Source organism: Coloeus monedula, assembly GCF_965178545.1.
Source record: "Coloeus monedula genome assembly, chromosome: 8".
Classification (NCBI taxonomy): Eukaryota; Metazoa; Chordata; class Aves; order Passeriformes; family Corvidae; genus Coloeus; species Coloeus monedula.
In genome coordinates this window covers 38,764,261-38,782,353 of record NC_138788.1, presented here as the reverse complement: position 1 = coordinate 38,782,353, position 18,093 = coordinate 38,764,261, and the positions used below count along the sequence as shown (strand labels likewise).

Sequence of the window (18,093 nt, the reverse complement as noted above, 5' to 3'; positions counted from 1 at the left end):
TTCACCTTCATACCACTGATGATTTTACAGGCTTGCAGTGCACCTACCACCTCATTCCCCCATCTGCTGTCATGCTCAAGTTGTCCCTGAACAATTCTAGCACCAGAGGTGCACCACCCCTTCTGCTCAAAGCTGCAATTCCTGTCCCCAAGCAAGACAGGTTGTTCATGCTAATATTCTGGTCAAAGACTAACTGACTCACCCATCTATAGAAGTGAATATTAGCACCAGCAAGAGAGAAGCACAGCAATTCCTTAGACTATACTGCCACTAATACATCAGCATAGGATGCTCTTACTTTCCTTATATCAAGGCTATTTCATATACATATATATACAATGATGTCCATTGCTCTTCTTCCACCTCCCTGATTAGCCCAAACACAGTGGTGCATGCTAGCCAAAGGAGACTCCAGAACTGCATAGAGTACTCAAATTTCGATAAATAAAGGATTAATGTATTGGTATAATATGGTCTTCTATTCTGCATTCCATTCCTTAAGTGATAATTTCTACCATTCTATTTGCTTTTTTTTTTTCACTACATCTTGAACTGACTTTTCAGAGTATCATGCACAGTGACTCTCAGATGTTTTCTTCCCTGGATGCTGCAGAAAAATGTAAAAATACCATTGCTTTTATATTCCTAGTAACACAATATGCAATATGAACAGCTGAAGAATTACTGAAGCTAAGCCTGAGAGATGCTTATTTTGCTATTAAAAACACATTTTTTATAACAACCCTGGCAAAACAGTAGCTTAGAAGACCAAGGAAATACAGCAAAAAAAAAAAAATCAGCAAAGCAGTTTACACAACAAAAAATATTCAATGACACAAATATGGAAAAGGTAATACAGTTTCTGAAATGACTAAACATAAATACTTGACTATAGAACAGGAAAGAAGAAAACTTTATTTTAACCCTTTGTAAATTTCTTCTCAGTGTCTTCAAAAGCAAATCTGGGAAGAAGGTAAATACTCCAATTATCCATCAATTTTAGGGTACAGAGTCAGCACAGGTATAAGCATGTGGAAAATTTTTATAAATATATAGAAATATTTGAGTTATTTTTCATTTAAAAAACCAAAACTCTTCTTGACTTCGTAATATAGAGACAGTTGTCAAATAATTTTGGTAAACCATGTAAGCTTTGTTTCTTAAGTCTCCATTATCTAGAGTTTGATTACTCTTTTCAGAAGGCTATCAGGTTACTTAAAAAAACCTCTAATCTGATCCTGTTCTGTCTGCTGTGAAGAAACAGTTATGTGAAGAACACGGGCTTATCACAAAGTCGGGTCAAAACCTAGGGAGTGACTGTTAGCTGTCACGGAAGTGTCAGGAGGGTTTAAATATTTTCTTTGAGCATGGAGAAATCTTGTAAGTAGGCACGAGACCAGCAAGTAAAAAGAAACCTCAAGAGGAGCAACAGCTCTGCTCTCAACATCTCCGGATGCATGAGGCCCGTGCAGCTCTTACCAGTTCGTCTGGTGCTCGCAAGGGATCAAACTGCGATTTCGCACTGCCGTTAACCCCCGCAGCAGTAACGTTCTGAGACCGCCGAGAAAAAGTGACCCCGAATATGTACGGCTCTGGAAAGTCTGCGGGGTCCGAGAGACCGGCGGTGAGCGGGTGCTCCCCGGCAGTTCTAAGGCTGAACTCATTTGTCCTTTCCCTCCAGAGCCCTCAACCTTCTGTCACGAGCGACACCGCAGCCGCTCCCCGTTCTCCACGCGGGAGGGGAACGGCCAGCACCGGCGGAAGGCGGGCACAACCCAGCACGGGACCGCCCCTTGGCGAAGCAACCCCGGCGCTCCCTCTGCCACCTCCGCCCGCCCGGCCGGGCCGGGCCGGGCCGAGCCGCAACCCCGCGCCCACAGCCCAGCCCACTTCTCCGCTCCCGGCACGGCCGAGGCTGCTCTAGCCAGCTCAGATGAGCTCTGCCCTGCCTGGCTCGGCTCGGCACGTCCCCACTCACCCGCCTGGCTCTGCACGGCGCGGCCGGCTCCCCGCTGCTGCAGTCACCGCCGCGTCACGTCGCTTCCGGCCCCACCCCGCCCGTGGCTTCTACAATTGCTGTTGCTTTGAAATCTAAAATTCGAGGGTTAGGTTTGGAACGGACTTTAAAAATGATCGAGTAAAGATCATCTTCACTCGGACAGTGCAAAAATAGACCTACTGCCTTAAAAAAGGGAAATGTTGGAAAGACGGCTCTAGCTAGAATGCTGGCAGCAGATAAATAAGAGTGTTGTCTCAGCCCTTTATCAAGGAGTACAAATACTCCATCCTGTACATCTGCCATACGAGTCTGCCTTGTGCGTGACACTGTCATAAAGTTGCCTGATACCGAATTGCAACACAGGCTATTTCAGATCGGGGCGGGGGGAACACAACGTGACAAAGTAGACCCAAAATTGCACTGTTACAGGAAACTACAGAGCCTAAAGCCACAAGCATTGCTGTTGCACGGCTAGAATTTGAACATGCCTTAATTTAGGCTGGACAAGGTTATGGACAAGGCTCTTTCCAGCTTTATTTCTTGCTATAACAAAACGTGAAAGGAGCCAAACATGAGCTAGAAAATAGGGTATGTTGGGGGTATGGCAGATAATTACAACATAAGGTGATGCACTGTTCCAGCACTTCATGTATATGCAGCCCATAGAGTAAACAGTATCTCTGTGGTCATACCTAAGTGGTTACCTCAATAATGTAGAAAATAAGGATGCCAGATCCTTTTCATTCAAGCCCTATCCCAATACATTTGGCATTGACGTGTGACATTTGGGAAGTTTCTCCAGCTAACCCTTTGTAATTCAGTTACTGTCACCTCTAAATTAATTTCCTGGATTCCACAAATTATGGACATGAGAGGACATGGGACTACAAATGTGTTCTGATAAAAGCTTTTCAACGGTATTACAGGCACATCGGAGAAGCCACATCTATCTAAAAATCAAAGGTCATTGCTGTACTGTGTAACAGTACAGCCCTGTGTAATACTGGAATGCACACAGTTCTCAATGTTCACACCAGCTTGGTTGGGCTGCCCCAGAATAGGAATCAATGGAAGCAGCAGACACTTGCATGGAATTTGTTCCCAGCTAATAAACCATGCAAACAATCACAAAGATAAATATGCGACATTAACCCAGAAGCTTTTAGATGGGTTGTAGTTTTGTTTTATTCGTATTATCTCCTTTGATAACCCGACTAACTACAAGTTTTTCAGTTTATTTTTGCACTCTTTTTTAAGTTTGTAATGAGGAGGAGCAATAGAGTTGCTATGTGCAGTATAGGTACAAAAGCAACAAATACATTTTATTAAATATTTTTGACCCTTATTGATTCCATTGGAGTACTTGGCATCAGATGGGGCAGATTTTTCCATCATCTGAAGAATTTAAGATAAATAATAATAAATCTTTTGCTAAAAAAAAAAATATACTTTCATCCAACAGCTTCCTGGAACAATTGAGCAGATTTCCTGTGCGATGGTATGGGGCAGGCTAGATAATCAGAACACCACCTTTAACTTCAAAAACAATAAACTTATGTCCTGGTCCCAGAGACTGAGCCAGAGGTAAGGTATTGCAGCAAGCTTCAGTCTCATAATACATCTACAAATTTTCCTAAAATAATCAATTTTTTAGCTTTAGAACTATTCACAACTCTCTCTGATGTGCCACTAGAATTTTAGTGGTTATAATTTTCAGTTCAGTTCCTATCCGGAGCCACAAGAGAATGTTTCTTGTCTAGAAAAAACTATATTTGGGCCCATTTCTTCCAGGAGGGGGGGGAAAAAAGATCAGGAAGGAAGATGTTTTGACAAACCATTAAAATTCAACTGTATTTCAGAGTATATGGCATTTACAATTACTTTGCTTTGTGAAATGCTCTTGCTAATGTAAACAGTGATTAAATCATGAGAATTTCAATTGAATATCTGTATTTGAAAAGACACAGAAAAGCAAATTTCAAAAAGTGCCACAGAGGCGTGGTTGTCATCATCTAACAAGGACAGGTTAGGAGTGACTGGCACACATGTCTACACATGTCATAAAATTAGAATTCAGGCTGACCAGGTGGGCTCCTGTATTTTATATGTTTGGTTAGTTCCATATAGAAAAAGCAGGTGCTTCCCCAACAGGGAGCTAACTGAAAGCAGCTCCAAAATGCTTTGATTGAACTCTGCTTCTCTCTCCATACTCCTTCATTTAGAGAGCATTCTTGGTTTCTGAGAACATGGACTAATCATTTTAACATCTTCCTCCTTGTCCCTCATTAATGCAATGTCTTTGGATCCCTACATTTCTCAAGTGTGTCACTGCAGTGACGTTCACAGATGGTACATACCGAGAAGAGGGACATGAGAGGAGAAGTTGTCTGCATGGCTTAATCCCAGAACAGAAGGTACATAGATATCACAGACACAGTATAAAAACCTGAAGACAAAAGCCCATCATCTGGATCGTATCCTGAATATATCAATTCACTCACCAAACTTTAAGCACAGGCTCTATCTATTTTCAAAAGCAGAAAATACTAGACATTATTAGAATCAACAAAAAATACCCAGCCAGATCACCTCTGTAACTTCTTTCTACATTCAGTGCTACCTTGAATGGGAAAAAGATGTCAAATGGGAGTTTCCAGTGCATTTGGGGCTGGCCTCGTGGAGGTTCCGGCCAATCCGTCATGTCAGTGAAGGTAACGACAGTTGTCACAGGTACCGTGCTCAAGTTTAGAAACTGCAACAAGAAGGGAAGCAGAAAGAGTGTAGCGATCTTCAAACAAAAGGCATACCCCTCCACAATTTTCTAGTGGGGACTCACTGTAGACGACTGGCAAGCATGATGTCTTTGGGATGGCAGGAGTTAAGTGTCCTAAGTTTTCAGAGGAGTAGCCCCTCTTTCCCAAAATTGATACTTAGCAGGTAAGTTGAGGGTATAGTAAAGATCAGTAGCTACTGTGCATCGTATGCTACAGATCTCCAAAACAGCAGCAGTGACTCAAGCTCTACTATAATAAGCCTTCTACTCAGAGGAAAGGCATACCAGCTAGTTAGTAATAAGAACAGATGCAAAGCTAGCTTTATTTTTTATAAAAGATCGCCTGGCTCTTTGGACAAGTGCTTGCTACCAGAAAGAACTGCCACAAAATGCAATCCTATCAATAAAACATCAATAAATTAAAGCAGGGACCCAATACCATAATAAATTTATTGCTCACATTTTAGGATGTTGTTTCAGGAAGGAGACAGATCAGTGAAGATCAAACAGGGGAGTAAACTTTTAAAGCCTCAGTTCTTTCTGTTTTAACAGAATGCTGCAAGAAAACGAATACACTTCATCTTTGAGCTGCATGGAGTTTCATGGCTACCTTGGGCTGATGTAAGACCATGCTGCTGCCAAATGATCAACCTCACGCCCTGCCCCACTTGCCAGCTCTGCATGCTAACATTGAGACAGAATTCACTGGCAGCATACCTTCAGTGCTTGCACTGGTTTAAGCCAACCTGTGAAATTACGACCTCATTCACTTCCCTGAGAAGAATTTCAAAGATTGCCTTTAGAGTGAAGTTCTGTAGGAAGCATTCAAAAAAGTTGCAAGATAGAGTTCATGACTCTTAAGACAAAAATTCTGAGACTCCTATTGGGGAATTTTTGTGGTCTTCCTCAAGGCAAATTAAAAAAATACTCCTGTGCTTAAATAAAAAAGAAAAATAAAATGAACAATGCATTGGGTACAGTCCTACTGCAGCACGTGGTTCTACATGGAGTCTGCAAAAAAGCATAATGAGCAGGTTCCTTTTGCACCTTTGCACCAGCAGCATCATTCCTGAGAGCATCACCATGGGGCACTTCAGCCAGCCCCAGGCCTGCTCCGCTGCTCAAACGTGGCCCCTGAGCAGTTCCCATTCCAGAATGACTGCAAGACAATGCTGAGGCTGCTTCTTCTCTCATCACTTGGAAACTTCACTCGATTGCAAGGTGTCCTGGCATTCCTGCTTCTAGCGAGTTTAACCCCTTCTTGCCCTCCATGCCAGATCAGCCCTCGGTGACAACTTACCACTGCTGAGCAGTTGTAAGTAGAATTTCCCCATCACTTCTGATGGACAGAAGTTCTCCTACCAATGAGTAAACACATGATAGGCCAAATCACTTTAGGCAACAAGAAGCCTCAAGATTATTGATTTAGTGTCTGGACCTTCAAAAACTGCCTTAAAATCAGAGAGATTAGAGCAGGGAAAAAAAACCCCATACACAACCCCTCCAGAACAGCTGGGAGAAGGCAACCACCAGCAACTTCCAGCATGCTCTTGTAGAGCTCTACATCATTTAAAAATGTCCTGTATTTTCAGGAAGTTCAAGTACAACTATGACTAGATATTGTGGATGGATGTGGAAATCGGGATGTCTTCCTTGGGTTCTCTGTTTTCTGGTCAGTTACTTAGGCAACTTTCCAGTGATACAGTGTGGTCTAAATAAAAAAAGGTTTCCCTAAAGAATAATAAAAGGAACTAGAGGATAGTTCTCAGAGAATCTGTAGGCTAAAGCTGGGAATTGATGTAATTTGAAAGTAACGTGCAGTCTTGTATGCTTACACATAGCTGCAATTTATAACTGCAAGTTGGTCCTTTGCTAAAATGTCTTTACTAACAATCCTAATTTGTGGATTGTCACTGATGAAGTCAGTACTGATTTTAATGGCATGGGGGTTTTTTGCTGCCAGAAACTTGCTTTCTTATAATTTGCTTTGCAATATACCTTAAAGCTCTAAAATAATGAGCATCAGTTGCTCAAGCGAATCAAATCTGAATCTCATTCTTCTTGATTAGCTAATTCTTACTGAGGGATTCACACCCTGCACTTTTACTAGGAATGCAAGTCTTCTTCCTCAGACAGAAGTTTTGTTAATGAAGCCATGTCACAGGTGATTTAAAAAATATTTTCATGGGGTAGGGGTGTCAATTTGCCTCAGGGCAATATGAGTTTCACACGGTTAACATTTTCCTATCCTCTTCTCTTCATGTATTTTGCAAGAAGGGAGAACAAAGGGGTACCAAGAGACCCATTCAAACAAGCGTGTAAAATCTCATTTAGACTGAGTCTGAAGTTCAAAGAGTCTTAACAGATCAGACAGATACTTTCCATGTCATACCTCACAGCCATGAAAATGCCCAGGTGGGTGTCAGCTGCTCCCCCTAAAGCCCTTACAGAGAAGCGTAAACCTTGAAATGTATCTACTGCCCAAAAGACTATGTGATGTCAAAAAAAAAAAAAAAAAATTTAAAAAAAAAAAAAATCACAATGAGATCCACTGACACCTTCTTGAGAAAGACTAGTCATTGAGTCGTCCTCTGTGGACGTGTTAGCTGACACGTTCCTTCTGACATCACAGAATCACAGAATGGTCTGGGCTGGAAGGGGCCTTTAAAGGTCACCTAGTTCAAGCCCTCTGCCATGAGCAAGGATGCCTTCAACTAGACCAGGTTGTTCAGAACTTTGCCCAATCTGGCCTTGAATACCCTCTTTCTGGCTTACAGCCATCCTCCCCAGTTCCTTAAATATGTTGCCATCAGCATTAGTCACTTCCTCAGCTACCTGTTGGTGATTTCAGAAGTTCTAGAGGAAAAGAAATATCTTCTTGCACAGATTATCAGCATTCTGTGGAGTCATTACTCAACTAGAATTCCATATCAAGGCTTTAAGAGACAACTAAATAAACATGGAGTCACTGAATGTTTGTAACTACAACTGTATACCAACCGTAACTGAAAGTTTAAAGACGGAGTCCTTAAGTGGCAGAAAGTGGTTTAGGGTTGGAAAGAAGGTATCTTTCCCTGTTATGCAACTGAGTGAGGACAGTACTGAAAAGACCACGAAACAACCTTCCTCTATGGAAGGCTGCCATTGCAGCCGGACAACTGCTAAAACTCAATAAATCTCAACTTACTTAGTTTCAAGATCATTTGATTCCTTGGTTCTTAAATAACCTGTAAACTCCATTTAATTACCTCTGTGCGTGAGGGAAGGTTTTTAATTCCATACCTTGAGGGGGTGACACTGGTAAAAGTACCGTGCACCCAGTATTTGAGCTTGTGGGTTGGACAGAAGGCCCACTTTAGTCCACAATATCTGTATCTCCAGGGTCACAGGAACCATACAACAGGAAGTGCAATTCACAGCCTGAAAATAAAATATACCCCAATCAACTCAATATAGTATTTTAAAAGTGATAAAGGACCATTATTGTCAAAGTCTAATGTTTTGGATAATATAGGTCACAGAACCTGAATTGATCACTTCAGCACTAACTCTGTAACTTCTGGTCAGGTCAACCACCCATTTTGGAGCTACATCCATCTCACTGTCATCTCATTTCCAACTGGAATTTGTCTCAGCTTTACCACTTGGATTTCACATTCCACTTAGCCATCCCCCCACAGATTAACAATTATTACAACACAATTGGCTCACAAACTTTATCCTTATTAGGTAATATAATAGGATATAAATAGCCCCATAAAAATATTCCCTATTCTGGAAAAGCAAAAAAGGATTATAATAATAATTGATAGGAAGTAAACAGCTACTATCAGTTCCAAAAGGCTGTCAGAAAACCATGTAATTAACACTGGATTTGGTATTACACTCTTTTTGCCCATTTAAATAGCAGGAACAGGATTCAAGAGAGAGGAAACCTGTCAGGGTTTGTTAGGGGCTTTTTTGGTTTTTTTTTTTTGCTACCCTATTATTAGGATACAATGACCGCTTACCTCTGAGAGTCATAGGAGCATTACACAGAAGAAGTCCAGATAGCCCCACCTCCCCAAGGCAGTACAAAGATAAGAAAGGAAAAATATTAACAGATGGTCCTTTTGCATTCATATTACCTGCACGCTGCATTTCTGAATCAGAATGGTCATCCACTCTTCTGCCTGGGTTGAATGAGCACTGCCAGTTATAGCAAAGTCTTCTGTTCTGTTCATCCCCTGAAAAGCCTTGTATAACTTCTGCTGCATGTAACTACAGTTATTGTCTTCCAGTACTGGGGATAGGCTGGAAATGAGAAAACAACACCTTTTCCAAAGTGACTTCCAGGACAAAAAAAAACCCCAAACCACTATCAACATCCTTTCTTTGCAGTAAGTATTTCTTCTGCTCTTATAATCAATCAACAAGTATTGGTATTAAACAGATGCAATTTCAATCCTCTCTGCAATGAGAAAGGAGAAAAATATGGCAAGGTAATGTATGATAAGGAAAACTGACAGCTCTTTAGCCATCTTACCATATCAGTGGTCTTACACTTGCCGTGTCAGAAGAACGATCCAAATCCTCGAAACAACCACTTTTTAAGATTCACTCCTCAACTCCACTCTTGCCCAAGACATACTGCCAGACTACAGCCTCAAAATGTCCCAGAAGACCTTCACAATGTTCGTATTATTCTAGCAGCCCATCATCTTTCCAATATTCAAGTTCTCTTAGGAGTATACAAAAGATCTGTAGAGACCCACCGGTGACCTCAGGGAAGGACCTAAGCTCCACAGCACTACACGAGAGACTACAGAACAACATGCTAAGTGAGTCCACAGCTTCTGACTGTCAGGAAGGATGACTGCAGAGTGTGTTGTTACCTGATTTTGCAGGCTGTTCTCATATTCCTTCCAAACTGTACTATGTGTCTGAGGAACCCTGAACAACTTCCATCACTTTCACTCCGTAATATGCTCATCTGACAGACTGCACATCAAGAAGCCAAACGAAAGTATAAACAGACAACATACAACACTCATCTTGTATTTAACAATCCACTCACCCCATATTCCTCCTTATCCCTATCAGGGGACTATAGAAGTCCAGACAGTGGAGTACCAGAAATCAAAAAATCCCAGTGATAAACAAAAACACATAGCAGAAAAAGGATACATGTTGCATGGCACCACTGTTTGCAATCAGCAGTGGTGCTCCATTGATATAGCCAGGGTTTCCACTTCTAGGCAATGTATGAGAAAGAGTCCTGGTCTACAAAGATGCAAAGGGAAGAAACAGAAGATGAACATATTACCACCAATGACATCCGTTCATCTCCAAAGATCAAATTCACATTCTCAAAAATATAAATGTAAGCTGTTTTTTGAATGACTGACTATTATACACTACTTAAACTATTTGTTTCCAAGGCTTCTTTCTTACCCGGCCAATTTCATTTGCAGTCCAGGAGGTAAAAAAACTAAATGTCAGTATCCTGAAATGTGGATAATACCAGGAAAGCTCTCAATACAATGAATTGCTATTGCTCAACATTTGTCTCTGAGGAAGTAAACAGATCAGTCTGGGCAACTCCACAGAAGAGCTGCAGAACAAACCCTGCCTTGACCCTGATTCTTAGTGGACCATTCCACTTCTAAATGGTTGTATGGCAAGAGCCTCTAGGCATAACTTCAACAGGGCTGCACTGCACATTTATCAACCCCTGAGGTCACCACTTATCCAATTTTACATTGCCTCTATGGGACATGATTTATGTGAACTTAACACACATTAGTATTTCCCAGATTTCTACCCCTTCCAAAATAACTTTCTTTCCTGCTGCGCAGGCAAAGTTAAGCAAGTACCTGGAATAAATTTAGCAACTTCGTTCACAAACACTAAACACGTCAGATACAGCCCTAGCTTCAACCCTTTCCTTCACAAGGCCATGCTGCTGACTTATCCTCTTCCCTTCTACCCCAACAAACACACACAACCAAAAACACCCCAAAAAATAAAAAAACCCCAAAACAAAACAAACCAAAAAAACAAAACAAACAGACAAAACCCCCCAAACAAACAAAAAAACCCAAACAAACAAAAAACCAAACCAAAACCCAACAAAAACCCAACCAAAAAAAGGCCAAAAAGCCCAAAACCAAACCAACTAAAAAAACCACAAACAAGCCAAAAAACCCACCCTCAAAAAAACCCACCAAAAACCCCCAAACAAACAAAAAACCACCTAAAACCAAACCAAAACAAGAGCAAAGATAGTCATATAAAAATAATCAGCTCCTTGAAATTTGTGCAATGAAAGACTGCATGCTTGTGCTGAGCCTGGATTTTTCTACTAGCATGGTTTACTTGAGACCAGAAATGCCTCCCCTCCTATCTTCCACCACCATCTGCACCCCAGCGTTCTGTTACTACTATACCACAGTAACACTGCTCTAATCTTTTCAGGTCTCATCTGCACAAAAATGAGTCACAAACTACAGACTACAAACTTGGTAAAATTCCAGGGAGGGTGGGGATACTGACCCAGAAGTGCATGGTGAAGTGCTGCTGCAGAGAGGATCTGGAGTTCCCAGAGATGTTGCTCGCTTTGAACCGGACAGAAACACTCTGAATCCCACTTGTGCCACTGTATTCTATCTCATAGATCACCTGAAAGTCCAATTTAGAGAATAAGCAGAGACAGAGTAAGGTAATAGGGCAATGACTTTAAGCTGGTGTTAAGCTGCTCTAAAAGGAAAGAAGATTCACATACCTCAGAAACAACATTGGTGCATGTGTTGTCTTTCATGTGGGGAGCTCCAGGTGGTGAGACTGCAGTGACATTTACCTGGAGACAGTAAGCATATTAACAATTAGTAACAGTTTAAAAGGAGTGTGCATTTTTTACTCTTTTTCACTGCTTTTCCATCCAAGTCAGATTTACCTCCCTGCTGTAGCTGTGATCTAGGGGTACATCACACTGCTCCAGATCCCAAATCTTTTTCCAAGAAAATAATCTACCTGCCTGACTTTAGTCCTATCTATGCCCATTCATTTAAAAATACGCCCTTACTTATGTCCTTTTTTTACCAAAATGTCCTACTTTTGTCAAGAAAAATCTTGCCTCAGACACAGCACATTCCAATTTTCCCTTCAGAAGCAGAAATTCTTTTCATTGGGAATAGAAACTGACCTTCATGGGCTGCATGATGGCATCATTAATTGGGACCTGGGGAAAATAAACAAACCGCTTTACAATACCAATAAAAAGCTAAGTAAATTGCTGTGTTTGCAAGTGACTAAAGCCATAAAATCATTACAAAAGAGCCTGAATATTACAGTGACAAAATTACTTTGTTTATTCCAGATGTGAAAACTTGTCATCATTTTGTAATCTATAGATCACAGACACAGTCCACAGAAGGCATTTTAAAATACCAAAAGACAAACTTAAACTTGGCCCTGCTAATGCCCTGCAGAATGCAGGTACTTTTAAGTATCACATCTCTGATCCACTCCTGAGCCCCATCTTCTGCAATCAAGTAAGTACTTCAGCGTCCAGTTAAGGAAAAACTGATTGTTGGCAACAGTGACAAAGAAAGCCCTGAAAACATGAATTAAATCTGATCAACAGAATACTCTCTATTACAGTTATGTAGATTTAGATTTCCAATATAAAGGTAAAATGAGTCATCAGCTTTAATAAGTGTTCATATTTACAGCGTTGTTTCCTCTTGGAAAATTCTACAGATAGAAGACGTTTTCATATAAGCATTCAGTAAGACCAGTAGGATGAACCCAGAACAGTAATTTGGTTACTTTGAAATTATTGTCAGGATAAATAGTAGAGAAATTGATATGGATGTAAATAGAGCTAATATTAATAAGGGGCCTTCAGTATGATTTTAGAGATAACACTTTATGTAAAAAAAACCACCCTAATTCTTTACAGAGAACATGTACTGCTTGGTTGATCAAGCTGATGGAACAGACAGGAACACTTCGATAAACAACCTGTTTAAAATGTGAGAGAGTTTTAGATAAACCATTAGAACTATGAAATATCAACGAAGTATGTGTTACATACATTAAGAATTTGCTAATAATGGAAATTTATTGGAACGTAGTTTGAATTGAAGGATTATCACCAGTCGTGACATTTTTAACAGGTTTCCCAGCAAGAAGGCCTCAACAACTGGGAGATCAGCGATGACACACCAGATGACCTTCAGTTTTACAGTTACCTGAAGTCCCAGTGGAAGGCAATGCAAAGTCAAACACTAAGATTTTGAACAAAAGCAAGAAATATGAAATGCACCTTTAGCACAGTGAAGTCGCGGTAGTAGGAAGCAGCATCTAGGGCAGGGTCAGTCATGCAGCTCTTGCTCAAGTTGGCAAAAATCCGAGTACAGCTCGTGCTTTTACTGTCCAAGAAGCCTGGGTGAGTTAAGACATGACAACAGATAAAACAGAAGCAAACCATCCTAAGAGATTCTTCCCCCTTTACTAACCAGCAGGATTTCCATCAACACAAAGTCCACTGGCTCCCATTTTTACTGGCTGTCTGAGCATGCTCAATACAGATGATGAATCAAAGTAGATTAGGATTGGATCACCAGCCTGAAAAGACAATTTGGAGAAATCACAAAGTTACTGTGGAATACTAAGGCTGAGGGCAAGAGACAAATCTGTACTTCTTTGTATACACCCAGTTTTATTTAAAAGGTTGTCCAACCTCTTAAATACAAGGAAACTGATCAGAAACTTTTTATACACTAAGGAATGGAAAGTACTGAGAGATAAACAGTTCAACAGTGTGCTCTGGTAACCAGGAGGGCCATCTGTATCCTGGGGTGCATCCGACTCAGCATCACCAGCTGCTAGAGGGAGACAATTGCTCTACTCTGCTCTGCATGCTCGTATGGCCTCACCTTGAGCCCTGAGGGCACTTTTGGGTGCCACAACATAAGTCATAAAGCTACTGGAGAGCATCCAGAAGAGGGTTACAAAGATGGTGAAAGGTCTCCAGGGGAAGCCATGCAAGGAATGGCTGAAGTCACTTGGCTTGTTCAGTCTGGAGGAGACTGAGGGGAGATCTCATTGCACTCTGGAGCTTCCTCCCGAGGGGCAGACACTGATCTCTGCTCTCTGTGACAAAGGACAGGACCCAAGGAAATTGCTGGAAGTGTGTCAGGGGAGGCTTAGGCTGGATATCAGGAAAAGGTTCTTCCCCCAGAGGGCCGTGGGGCACTGAACAGGCTCCTCAGGAATGGTTACAGTTCCAAGGCTGACAGAGCCCAAGGAGCATTTGGACAACACTCTCAGGCATAGGGTGGGATCGCTGGGGCGTCCTGTGCAAGGCCAGCAGCTGGACTCGATGATCCTTGTGGGTCCCATACAACTCAGGATATGCTATGATCCTATGATAATATGGCTTCTAGGTACAAAATAAGAATCTTCCAATCTGTTCTCATTAGACATCATTACAGACAGCTTTAATAAGAGTATACGTGCAAATTGATTACTATTTTCTTTCAACTCACACGGTAAAAAGCAGAGAACGATGGCTGGACTTGTGATGGTGCTAAGAAAGAGTGCCTGCCATACTTCTCTAAGAACTCCACAAAATCAGATTCTTTGATATCCTGTGGCTGTTGAAAATAATTCAGCTTTGCTATATTTTGAAAAGAGAAAAAAAAGAAATCCACCAATATTAAGTTACTAGAAAAGATAACAGGAAATACTGTGCCAATATTTTTAAAAGGAATAACTTCAGTAACTGTAAGCTAGCTGGTGCCTTATAATAATTAATCCATAATAACACTTCTAATAGGCTAGTATGATCTACAAACGGGATGATATCATGAGTACTAATTTGTATGGGTCATGGGAAACAGATACTAATACACAAAGTGAGTTTCCAAAAAGCATGAAGACTCCTTAACAGCTATCATAACATGTGCTGTAATTTCCGTGAGATGTCCAAATTAGACACACATGACATTTTAATTACAAAGCACAGCCCATTTGTTAGTTCACTTAAAGCAACATTAAATGGATTCAAAATAATTAAGGTTGGTAATACTCAAGATAAGTGTGAATAGACAACAGGCATCCTAAAAAAACAGACTTTCTGTTGGTATCCTACAGTACCACTTATACCTTCCTGACCTGGTGGTATTCAATGATATGGTTATGATGCTATAATGTATTAAATTATTACTGCCAAAGCACTGTTATAAAATGGTAAATTATTAAAGGCATGCTACATATACTCATCCTAATATGAATAACTTTTCAATACATCCAAATAAAGCATCTTAGAAGATGCAAGGATTACATATCCTACTGACAACAGGAACAAGAGGCAGTATTCTCAATTACAACAGAACCAAAAAGAATTTACGTAATCCAGCAGGTTTGGGGGGAAAAAAAAAGAACAGTATAAAAAGAACCTTAAGCTCTCAACGCAATTCTGCTGTTCAAGGGCAAAGCAGATGCTCAGAGGTACAGCACAGCTAGCAGAAACAAAAGCTTTTTAATATCCAAATACACCATTAATTAAGTAGTCAAATCTTTCAAGGAGATAAAAGTCAAAGGAATATCAACCTCCTACAAGGTTCACAAAAATAGGTGCTTGCTTAATAACCACTTGAGGGAGACTGAAAAAGAAAACATTTGCAGCTGTGCTACTCATAGCCATTTAATCGATTTGGGATCCAGTTCTTCACATACTCTTCCATTATCAAAGCTGAATACTTGCTACCACAGGCTAACAGCATTACATAATGCAAAATACACCTGAAAACTGGAAGGAAATCTGCAGCAAAACTTAAGATATTCAAACTGCTTAAGTTTAGATACTGAAGGCTATGTAATCTTGTAGAAAAAGGCAAAATGAAATTTCAGACAATTTAAGCTGCTAGCAATGGTTTCAATGAGGTGAAGTTGACCTGTGCATCACTTTCACTGGCCATGATAATTCATTAGGGTTCGATTATATTTCTGGCAGTGGTAGCTCATCACACCATCCTGGAAAAGCTGCTGCCACAATCAGCTGATGAAAAGATATGTGTTCCTATATTTCCATGGGAAAGGCCACTAGGGAGAAGGCTGTTCTACCAGAAAACCTTATGATCCTTCAGGAGATTCCCAAATAAAGTCTTCCCCATGTGTTCTTCCAGCAACAAGCACAGAAAAGGAAAAGGCCATGTGAACAGTGAATTCTGTTCCCAGGTGTGCTGCAAGTAACATATACATGCAGTCAAATGTTTAGAACTGTTCAGTGGGCCTTATCATGTGATAGATACACATTAGGCCCAAATATTAAAAGGCTAAAAAAATCTGGTGCCATCAATCTGGACACAGATCATCCTTTCTGTGGATAACATTTAAAATTCAGAATCTTTTTAATCCTCTTTTTAGGATACTATGAATGGTGTGGCAAAAGGGTAAAATTTAGATTCCAAGTTACAGGCTGAAACACCCAGGAGCCTGACAGCACTTTAAGCTGAGGTTAAACCCTCATCTAAATTCATCTTTACTGTGAGATCTACTGAAAATTGGAATGGGTAAAGTTCTAGCACTACTACCTATCACACTATATATTATGAGGCTCTCATAATTTCTTTGTTCTTCCCCGTATGCAAAACACTCAGGCAACATCTGTAAAGAGCTGAAAGCAGGACAAGGTAATAAAAAGCTAACCTTGTTTTGACTAGCTGTTGTACCTGTTAACCTCCTGAGCCCCTCCCAGCCTAAGATACTCAAAGACTTAGGTCAGAAGCAGATGGAACTGTGGGTCACAACTCGTAGACACATAACTCAAAAGGGAAAATGCTAAGTGCTCAAATGTGAGACCACCACAGCAATTGCACTGAATGCCAGGAACTGGACACTGAATCACTCAAATGAAGTACAATGTGGAAAGCAGAAAGTGAAAAGAATGTTAATGGCACATCCTACAAGGATACATGATTACCAGTGAAAAAAATCATCACCAGCAGAGAAGAAAGGCTCAAAATAAGCATATATAATAAAGAATCCAAAACACACTAAGAAAACACTTTCTGAAAATTATAGTAGTGGGATACTTCAAATGTCAACCCTTATCTGCTGCTCTATGTGTAGCCACCTATGTAAGGTACCTCAGACGCATAAGCAATTGATAAAGACTTATTTGTGCTCAGCCAGAGACCCTACCCTTAGTAAGAGTGCAATAACCTTTTTCTTTTTTTTGTCTTTGGTGATCAGACCCTGATTCACTATGGTCTCTCTGGAACTGTAACAGCCAAAATAATTAGCAACAATTGTAACGTGTAGTTCAAAAAAATATCCCCTAAGCAGAGGCAAACTATGAACAAAATATGTGAAAAGAAAGATTGCTTACAGTCATCCAGCCGCACACAGAACAGCAGATCACATACACCAGGATCAGAAACGATGTCTGTAGGATAAGGGGTGTTACTTCTGAAAATGAGTGACTTTTCCACACACACTTGACTCGCAGACCTGTAAAGACAAGCCCCGCCCCCGCACGGCAAACTGTAAGATGGACTATACTTACCTAATTTCGTATTTTACATTACATAATGCCAACAACACAACACAGTATTACTGTTCATCAGTTTGGGTGAACTGTTGCACAATCTGCATTGATAGTCAATTACAGAAAGCCTCTCTTGTCATTGTAGTAACTTTGTGGACACTCTATTAGTATAAGCAGAAATCACTCTGACATTCCCTGGAAGAAAGAGTGATTAAAAACAAAATCAGTGTCCATATACTACAGTTCCTCTCGGTCCTCATCCCAAGTGCAATCTGCAAAGACAGATTTTACTCTCTAATAGCTGAGACCATCTTCCTCACTGACAGCATTTTGCGGTCTGTACTTGTTTGACCGTCTCCTCATTGCGCACCGAAGTTCCTTTTCCTTAAGCCCAGACTTCCCAGCTCCCACCGCCAGCTGCCTCATCACGGAGTAACTAAGCCTCGCTTTACCTCAGCCATTGTGCTGTCGGCCCCGGGAAGTCTTTCCCAGTCCTTGGCCCACCGCTAAGACGTCCCCGTGCCCGGGGGCGCGACAACACCACAACGAAGCCCCGGCGGCTAAGCCACAGCTCCCGCCGGGAGCCCGGGCCCGGGCCCGGGCCCGGTCTCCTGGCTCGCCTCGGCCCGGCCCGGCGCCAGCAGCGGCAGAAGCCAATCCCCTACCCACCTGCTGCCGCCGGAGCGACGGGACGCGCCCACGGGGCTGAGGGGGGGCCGCGACGCCAGCAGCAGCAGCAACACCACGGGCAGCGCCGCCATGGCCGCACAGCAGCGCGGAGCC

The 18,093-nt window shown here is 41.4% G+C and overlaps 2 protein-coding genes across 7 annotated transcripts in view; both read right to left on the bottom strand.

Annotated features, from left to right (window-relative positions):
* Positions 1–1,997, bottom strand: part of ALDH18A1 (aldehyde dehydrogenase 18 family member A1) — a 31,781-nt gene extending 29,784 nt beyond the window's left edge. The window contains exon 1 of the mRNA XM_082285643.1: positions 1,979–1,997. The gene's annotated coding sequence lies outside the window, so the exon portion shown is untranslated. The remainder of the gene's footprint in view (positions 1–1,978) is intronic.
* Positions 1,998–3,250: 1,253 nt separating this feature from the next.
* Positions 3,251–18,093, bottom strand: TCTN3 (tectonic family member 3). Of its 6 annotated transcripts, XM_082286302.1 has the most exons (14): positions 17,980–18,093; positions 17,329–17,505; positions 14,306–14,436; positions 13,274–13,382; positions 13,081–13,199; positions 11,956–11,991; positions 11,536–11,610; positions 11,307–11,432; positions 9,939–10,034; positions 9,647–9,744; positions 8,900–9,065; positions 8,055–8,192; positions 5,233–5,328; positions 4,624–4,751 (listed from the first exon to the last, which is right to left on the bottom strand). In XM_082286302.1, the coding sequence occupies exons 4-13, from the start codon at positions 13,332–13,334 to the stop codon at positions 5,275–5,277; spliced, it is 969 nt and encodes a 322-aa protein (XP_082142428.1). In that variant the 5' UTR covers positions 13,335–13,382; positions 14,306–14,436; positions 17,329–17,505; positions 17,980–18,093; the 3' UTR covers positions 4,624–4,751; positions 5,233–5,274. The 6 variants fall into 6 exon arrangements, with proteins under 6 accessions (XP_082142424.1, XP_082142425.1, XP_082142427.1 ...); XM_082286298.1 differs by lacking the exon at positions 5,233–5,328 and having other exon boundaries at positions 3,251–4,751; XM_082286299.1 differs by lacking the exon at positions 5,233–5,328 and having other exon boundaries at positions 3,251–4,751; positions 13,081–13,186.